General features: G+C 44.0%; 1 protein-coding gene across 1 annotated transcript; it reads right to left on the reverse strand.

The window, feature by feature from the left end:
* Positions 1-5,409: 5,409 nt before the first annotated feature.
* On the reverse strand, positions 5,410-8,752 carry LOC138192315 (beta-1,3-galactosyltransferase 1-like). The gene has a single exon (XM_069139630.1). The coding sequence runs from the start codon at positions 8,323-8,325 to the stop codon at positions 7,090-7,092; it is 1,236 nt and encodes a 411-aa protein (XP_068995731.1). The 5' UTR covers positions 8,326-8,752; the 3' UTR covers positions 5,410-7,089.
* Between the last annotated feature and the right edge of the window lie 381 nt (positions 8,753-9,133).

Genomic DNA, 9,133 nt, shown 5'->3' on the forward strand with positions numbered 1-9,133 from the left:
TCGTGCAAGGTCACGTGCATGCTGTCAGTTTGTGACTGATGTCATAAAGTGTCAAAATGTGAATCTGAACACATTTTAAAAAATACCCAGCATGCATTTTGTTCTGCAGTTCTTATGTAAAGTTCAAACATCAGCATGTAAAGTTTCAAAGTAAAAGTTCTCTGCAGTAAAATGGAGCTGATGATTATTTATTCATCAATGCAACTAAATTATCTTTAAATTAAACACTACTTGAGTAAAACGTGGATTTTTACGTTTCTGGTGAATAAAACGAGGAGCTGGAGCCACGAGTATATTATTATAATGTATCAACGAGTCCTTCTTTCATTGTAAACTTCCTAACTGTATGATTATTGTACAGTACGATAGATATGTTGTGTTTACTCCAGGTTCGGGTCTTGGTCTTGGTCTGGTTCTGGTTCTGGTTCTGGACTCTCCTGCAGCGTCGCTCCGCTCCCTGAACCCTCCGGCCGTCTTTTCAGCATCGCTGATTTAGTTTTTGCCGAACGCGGCACAATGCCTGGAACATTTTAAAAAGGAGGACTGTTGCTTCAGATTTCATCACTTTAATTAGTCCAGATGAAATTTAATAAAAAAGCTGAGCATTATGAGTATTTGGAGACTGAAGCTGGCAGTCTCTCAGCCTGCAGCGGAACGCCTCGGCAACGCTCGCAAAGCGTTTCACTCATTTCCAGTTTCATCATAAAGAAACCGTCCGTGACGCTCGGCATGTCGAACACGGATCCGTTTTCATCCGTGACGTCGAGGATGAACACGCGGTGACCCTGAAGGTGTCGAGAGGTTCTGACACCGACTTCACGTACCAGATTTTAAAACGTTTTATTGTTGAGCGCCCTCTGGTGGTCGCGTGAAACAGAAGCAAGCTTTATGTCATGTGTTTACAGCGCCCTCTGCAGTCCGGAGACGTTGTTGCGGAGACACAGTTGGATGTGTTGAGGATGTCGGGGTGGACGGACGGGTCAACGAAACACGACTTCAACACGCGGCGAACAACCGTTTGTTTTCTGATCGTTTCCGTCTAAAATCTTCTGCTGCTGTTTAACAACGGAGCGTTTTTACTTCGTACACTGAACATCTGAACGCTCCGCTTTAAGTCACGTGACGTTTTGCGTCTTTCGGCAACACTCTCTGTTTGTCGGCAACGTTCTGCGTCCGTCGTTCCTTTTCGTCCGAGTTCTTTCATGCTGTTGTCTGAAGGTATGAGCTGGTCTGTCTGAAGAAACATCACAGTGTTCACGGTCTCCATGGTAACCCAGACAGAAAACGGGATGCGATGCTAACGATAACTTGTGCTAGCTGAGCAGAGTTGCTAACGTTGGCTCGATTCACTGAGGAGAGTCTGCCTGTAACCACGGTGACCGCACACAACGATGGAGGTGGCTGTAACCATGGTAACCGTACACAAAGATGGAGACGGCTGCAGCCTCGAAATTGTCAGAAAATATAAACATTTTATAGAAAGATTTTATAAGATAACACATCAGAGGAAATTTTCTTGGCCAAAACTAAAACATGCCGAACTTCCTATGAACACGGGAGCTTTTTGTCTTTGTGGTCGGCAGCAGCAGAAACCGTCCGGTCACTCGTAGGTTTCCCAGCAGACGCCGTCGCTCGCTGAAGACTGTTGAGATCTTCTGTTTCACATCGGCGGCGCTCCGACGCTGCTGCTCACAGGAGTTTTCAGAAAATGCAAATTTATGCAGCGCGTCTTATTAAAATGCATCCGAGTAAAAAGAAAGTATTCAGTGAGTGCTAATGCGCGGCATTATAATTTTAAAACTGGCCTTTGTAGTTTGCGTTTCATCAGGCCGGCTGTGATGAAACGATTGTGACACTTTATTAGTGATTCATGTGAAGATGAGAGTCGAGGCTGCGAACTCAGAGTTCATCTTCAGTACAGGAACGTCAGAGATGTTAAGTCCAACAGAGTCCTGCTGCAGCACAATAAACAACAACAACTGCATCAATAACTACAACACCAACAACAAACAACAACAGGCTCTGCTTTAGACGAGTCTAAAAAGACTTCTGAAGCCGATATGTCTGATTTATAATCAATACCTTATTGACTCTCTGAAACTGGACCTGTCACAGCAAACAGAAAACATCAATAGGAAATAATCAAAGTAAATAAACAAAAGCTCTAACTGGTGAATTAAAATTAAGGATGTCTTCAGTGATTTTATCTCGTGAACAAGAACCTGAGATAACATCTGAGTTCCATTTGAACGCAGCACGTGTTTTTATATTAGCATGCTAACATGCTAAGCTAAGATGGCTAACATGATCAACTGCTGCCTTCAAATGGAAGTCGTGAGCTCGTGGTTACAACGCGGGAAGTCGTGTATGCTCAGCGTTCAAGTAGTTAAGTTGTAAAAACACCGTTGCTAGGTAACGTGGCCGGCGTCTAGAAGAAACAGGAAATACAAAGACTCAGAGGGAAAAGACGAGGTCGTTGGGAAGATCAACATGTTCCTCAGATGTCGGCTGTTATCTGCTGAACATCCGACCAGACGTGAACCTCCGTGACCTCTGACCTTTCTGGAAACGTCAGCAAACACACAACTGGTGAGCTGGAGGCTGATAAAAAAATGTGATGTCAGACGTGGTGAAAACCACAAGAGGGCGCCGTTCATACGGACTCTTTTCTGCACACGGTGAATACGAAAACTCCGAAATGAAGCAAAAAGTGCACCTTTCAAGCACGTTAGCATTAGCATTTACTTCTTGACAGCTCACATAAACAAACGCAGATTTTTTTTTTCATTGACATTAATTCTGTGTTTTTAAGTGAATCCGTTTCCTCTGTTAAACTCGTTCTGTTTTAAATGTGTTAAACTGACTGAAGCTCAGTTTAAAAAACAAACACAGTCGGTGGGAAGACAACGGCGCTCCTGCTGAGAGGAGGAAGATCCAGCCGAGCGGTTTCACAGCGCAGGACGGCATCTCCAGACTCAATAATTCATCCTTACAGAGGAGCGCTGAATTATTGAACTGAGCTGTTAGTCCGAGGATGACGCACGCGCTCTTATTCTGAAAGCAGCTTCGGTTTCTGTGATCGCCGAGCAGACGTCTGTTCGTCTCTCGGATCCGCTTTGATTCAGGAAACAGACGGACGAGTGTTCGCTGCTCTCAGCAGGACGTTGGGATCAGGAAGATCATTTTATTTATTATCTGACAGAACGTTGAATCTGCTCATCATCACAGTGAAATCTGTTCATCCAGAGATCAGAGCAGCAGATTTTAACGTGAAGAGCGAATCAAAGTCTGAGTTCGCAGTCAGACAGCGATGTTTAAATCACAGAGAACAAGAAACATATTTAATGTGGGTCAGAGAGACGGTTAGTCCTCTTGTACTGTGAAAATCAAATGATTTGGAAATTCCCACTTCAGTCCTGATGATATAAAATGTTTGTTGGTGTGCTTTGAACCTCTGTAAAAAATAAAATGATAGTGTGACATTAACATCCATCCAGGACATTGTTGGTTTGATCCACCGACTTTATAAAAGTGTTCGTGGCTTCAGGTCTGAAAAATGGTTGTTCTCTAATGATCACAGAGCGTTATCCTGACTGTCGGATCATTTTGAGCTCCTAAACTACCCGTTCTGCCTCTTTAAACTACAGTCAGAAGAACCCCACTTACCACATGACACCCATAACGCCTCTTCAGACACTATCATTTTAGCTAGTGGGGATAAAAGACAAACAGCAGTCAGCTTATGTATTTTCCTCCTACTGCAGCTAACATTTTAAAACTATCGCTGGCTAACGTTGCAGGGAAACATGCAGAAGTGTGAACCGGTCGACGAACCAGCTGATGGTGCCGCTACGAGTTAAAGGTCAATGTTTTCAGTAGCCAATCAGCTTGAGTTCTTTCTACCGACTGTTTCTAAAAGAGTTCGTAGCTTCAGGTCTGTAAAATGGTTCTGATCCAGAAGTGTCTTCAGCTGCAATACCAGCGAGTGCCACTAGAGGTCGGCTCCAAAAAGCCTCCGGCTCCATAGACTCCCATTCAACTTCTCTCATCAAATCCAAAGTGAATAAAATGTGTCCATCAGTTATCTCGGTGTTGTTAGCTAAAGTCACTCCTTCTTATTAGTTTTCTGGAGGTCCATCTGAAAATAATCCCTCATTCATTAGAAAAGAAGATTCAAGAAGACCTGTTTTTGTTTTTGGGGGCGTGTCTGTTTGATTGACAGGCCTGTGGTGCAGTCAGGTTACAGCTATCGATGGGCGGGACGTAGTATCGTCAGGTTTCCGATCAGATCGGTCAGATCCACCGCTGGCTCCTCCCCCAGCTCGTCCAAATATGGTCACTTCCTGCTCCAAACCACTCCGAACTAGTAAAGATGGTGACGGACAGAATCTGAACTGGAGGATTCATGACGTTCACAAACCAACGATGACATCATTCTAATCTTGCTCTAAATCAAAGGTCACTAATAACTCCGGTTGTCTGAGTAACACAAGGACAGATGATGATGAAGGACAGTGTTGTAGTTCTCAGTTTGACCTCACGGTGGCAGCGTTGTCTTGGTTAGTCAGCCTGTTTAACTCGGACAAAAACACGAGACAAAAGTAGAATCTGATTTTATGTAGTTTATATCAAATATATTTTGTCATTTTTTTTTTTTTACAAAAATACGTCTTTTTTACACAAATAAAATTTCTACAAGGGAACAGATGAATCTTAGAGAAAATAAGGTCTGATATTGTTTGATGCAATGTTCCTGTCACCTGTCCAGTTTATCCTGAAGTCCACTCCTGCAGAGACATGAAGGTTGAAACTCCAGAATTTAATGACAAAAACATCAAACTTAACATTTAGAGCACTTCAGAAATCTGTAAAGTTTTCACGTAAACGAGGAAATAATCAGAAAGTTTAGAAACATTAGAAATAGTTTAAAGCAAGAAGAATATTTCAGAATCTGAACTTTTTCTTCCATTAAACTGAAGAACAAACGGTCAAAGTAAAACTCCTGATTAACCATATTAAAGACTAAATTAACATTAAAATTACTTCTTTTTTTTTAAGTGGATCGACTTTTATTTTCTTAAATATGAGAACATAAATGTAACCCTCAAAAAATATGTCAGCTGTTTTATTAAATGTGTTTCATTAAAACCTCCTGCTGTGAACAGAAATAAAGTCAGAGATCATCAGTCACATGATTTAAGGACTTCAATGTCTCTTCCAGAAGTCATCAGTCACTTTGATTTAACTACCAACACTGTCTCCATCAGAGCTGTGATGAAATTAAAAATCAGGATTTTAACAGCTACTAAACAGACAGGTTTGAATTAAAATGTAGATTTTTTTTTTTACAGCCTGTAAAATGTTTAAACATCTAATGTGTAGTTAAATAAACTCATCAGAAGACACGTCTTCTCATCTGCTGATATTTATTTATGACAAACGCCTCATTAAACACTTTTAACATCATTCAGTTGCAGCGCACAAAATGTCCACCAGGTGTCAGCGTGCAGCTTCAGCTGACAGGAAACAACAGTCTGACAACTGATCAGTTTGTGGGTGCCAAAAGAGGAAACACTTAAAAAAAAATTGCAGTGTCTTAAATAACAGTTTTACAAAGTGCTGCTGATTTAAAGCAATTAAAACATTAACGACGTGAAGACAAATGACTCAGAAAGACAACATGCTGATATAAATCTCCTCAGACTGTAAAATAAACAAATATCCAATATAAAGAGGCCACAAAGGTGCTGAATTGAAACCTCACACATTCATTTCCTGTCACGGAGCTGCTCAAAGAAAAAAGCGTCCCACACTGGTCATGTGACCGCTGCATGCAGAACAAGATCTGTTTTCAGGAAACATGAAAGCGGTTTTCTGTCAAACTGGTATTCAAATGCAAACATGTTGCTGCAGGATCGCAGAGCTCCTTCATCTTTGTCTCCGTCTCTAAACAGGCTTCTTCAACATAGTCAAAAAACAACAAAAAATATACAAAGAGTAAACAAACAAAAAGGAAATCACTTCCTTTTGTGACGGGATGGCATAAAACACAGTGTTGTAAATAACTCATCGTGGCATTTTATTTTGAAGAATAGAAGCCAAAACAATCACCATCATTCAGCAAAAAACTTAAAAAGAAATAATCGTTTTATTGAAGGAAAAGTCGGTTGAACAGCACAGAGTGTAATACACCTGTCAGTCCACGAGAGGAAGAAGGTCAAAGTGATTGAACCACAGACTGTAAGTGGACATAAGAGCTTCCGGCTCTGAAAAAAGAAGCTGCAATACCAGCGAGTGCCACTAGAGGTCGGCTCCAAAAAGCCTCCGGCTCCATAGACTCCCATTCAACTTCTCTCATCAAATCCAAAGTGAATAAAATGTGTCCATCAGTTATCTCGGTGTTGTTAGCTAAAGTCACTCCTTCTTCTTAGTTTTCTGGAGGTCCATCTGAAAATAATCCCTCATTCATTAGAAAAGAAGATTCAAGAAGACCTGTTTTTAGAGAGCCACATCGATTTCTTTTCGCTAATGGAAATAAGTTACTCACGTAACATAACATATTTAACTTACAAAACGTACATTAAGTAACTTACGTAAGTATGTAGTTTTACTTATGTAAAATCACTTATCTGAACCCAAACTGTGATTTTCCTAAACTTAATAACGGTAGTTTTTGGCACCTAACTTTTCACACCCGGACGAGGCAAAGTGTGACACTGACACGGCGTCCTCTAGTGGACCGACATGGCAGTCGTTGAGTTTCTTGATCCAATAAAACTCCAGACTGCAGACGAGTTCCCTTCAGCATGTTTGAGCTTCACATCTTCAGTACTGTTAAAATGATCTAAATAAAGTTGTTCTGGCTGCTGGCTCTCAGTTTTCTGCCTCAAAGGCTGGAAGAGTGTTTAGTTTTGATCCGACAGAAAAACGAGGAGGAAATAGAAAATAAATATTTCCCATAATCAGCAGGTTGTTTGCAGAACCAGGATCTAAACTTCATAGAAAAATAGAATAAATTTGGAGCTGAGAAAATTCAACTCTGGTTTTTAATATATTCCTTCGTGTAAGAAAGTTTTGTGTTGTCCGGGATCAGCAGTACGGACCCGGTGTCTTGAAGTCTTTCCAGACCCAGACCCGGTCCATGTTGGAATTGGTTGTGGTGGTGATGATCCTGGAGAAGGCGCAGCGGTTGTACGCCACGGGAAACACGTTGAAGTGGTTCCAGTTGGGCGGGTCGGTGGGCGGGATGCCGAGGTACTGCATGCACAGCCCCAGGTACACGTCCTCGATGTACAGCGCTCGGACGTGTCTGGACGCCTCGATGAGCTTCTTCGGGAGGTCCAAAGATACGATGTAGCCCAGGCCGAGGGCGTAGCGCGGGTACTCTGCCGCCGCGAACAGCTCCACCGGGACGTACCACTTGGAGCTGGTGTCCCTCAGGACGGCGCCGCCTCTCGCCACCAGTCCCGTCATGTAGTCGGTCTTGGGAGCGTTGACGAGCAACCCGACGAGGTTGGGCACGTTGAGGAAGGTGTCCGAGTCGATCTTCATGGCGTACGAGGCGCCGGAGCAGTACGCGTCCAGCCACTCCAGCATCACCATGGTCTTGATGGTGAGGTTCTTGTAGGAGTCGATGAAGTCGGCCTGGATCATGTCGTGGTGCTCCCGGCTCTCCTGCTGCAGCTCCTCCTGGAGCTGCGCCGCCCCGTGGCTGGACTTCAGCCCCAACAGGAAGAAGAGCTTCACCTCTCGGCCCTGGACCGGGCTCTCGCTGCCCCACGTGCTGCGGATGATGTCGCGGTCCCGCCGGTTGTGCGGCGCCAGAGGAACCATGAGGACCACGAAGGGCTTCTCCTGCTCACAGCGCTGAGGCTCGTTGATGGTGAAGTGGTACTCGGCGGGGTACTCCACCACGTACGGTCCGGGATCCACGTACGGGACCGGCGTTGAAGCCTTTGTGTTGACCTCCTGCGGTGCCGGCGGGACCTTCTCAGTCTGAAGGAGAGCAGTGGAGCGGGTCTTGGGTGCAGCAGCGGCGGAGGTGGAGGCAGAGGTGGAGGTGGAGGTGGGCTCAGGTGCAGATCCAGGACCACTGTTGCTGCTGTTGAACTCGGCCCTGTTGACTTCGTCTACTCTCTGACTTTCAAACGGGATCCACCAGTGGGCTGGGTGAGACCATTTGGGCCTCCAGTCGGGCGCCATGTCCTTTATGTCCGTGCTGAAAAAATAAAAAAGCACGGCGAACACCAGGATGAAGAAGAGGCAGCGGCGGCGGGACCAGGCGGCCCATCTGCAGCCGTCCACCGGCTTCCCTTCAGTCATCATCTCCTGCCTGAAGAAATTGTATTTTCTTGATTCCTGTTGTTCTAGTTTTGTACACTCATGGTTGAAATGAACTGATTGTAAGTCTTTGGATAAAAGAGTCAGATAAATGTAATGTGATGTAATGAAATGAAATGTAATCTAATGTAAAGTAATGTAATGTAAAAAAAGAGAAGGCAGCGAGACCGAAGGTTTGACGGATGGAAAAACAAATCTACTTTCACATCTCACCGAGTCATCTTTCACTTTTTGTTTTGCAGAAAAGTTGCTTCCTTCCTCTTCACCACTCCCTCTGTATACTTCAGAAAAAAGTCTTCATGAAACAAGAAGTCATATCTTTGTAGACACTCCTCCGTTTACAGAAGTGATGTCGACGTGTCCTCTCTCACGCGAGGCAGCTTAAACAGCGACATTAAAAGACGTCCTTCCTGCTTCCTGACACCTCTGCTGCTGCTGTTGCAGTCGATCCAGTAACCATAGCGCTGTGTGCCTCTCCTTACCTGCAGCACAGCCACACCTTTTGCTGGCTCCGCCTCTTCCTCCCCCTCGGTGGTTTCTGCCTTAAAAGCCAATGAAGAGCTGGAAGTCCTCCGGAGGCTTCAGGTGACACTTCCTCCTATCTGAGCTGTTTATCTGTGTCACACCTACATGGAGGACAGAGAGCACATGGACACCTCGCTGTTGGATTATTGATTAATCTGTGATCGTGTGCCACAAAGATCCCACACTTAAATATGTGATTGAAGAATTGAATTGAAGAATGATCTGTAAAATGTGCTTAATGTTTTGGAATTAACACGTTCATTCTTCT

This window comes from Embiotoca jacksoni, unplaced genomic scaffold (genome assembly GCF_022577435.1).
Source record: "Embiotoca jacksoni isolate LCO1_2020_lvr unplaced genomic scaffold, fEmbJac1.0.p SCAF_84, whole genome shotgun sequence".
Classification (NCBI taxonomy): domain Eukaryota; kingdom Metazoa; phylum Chordata; class Actinopteri; family Embiotocidae; genus Embiotoca; species Embiotoca jacksoni.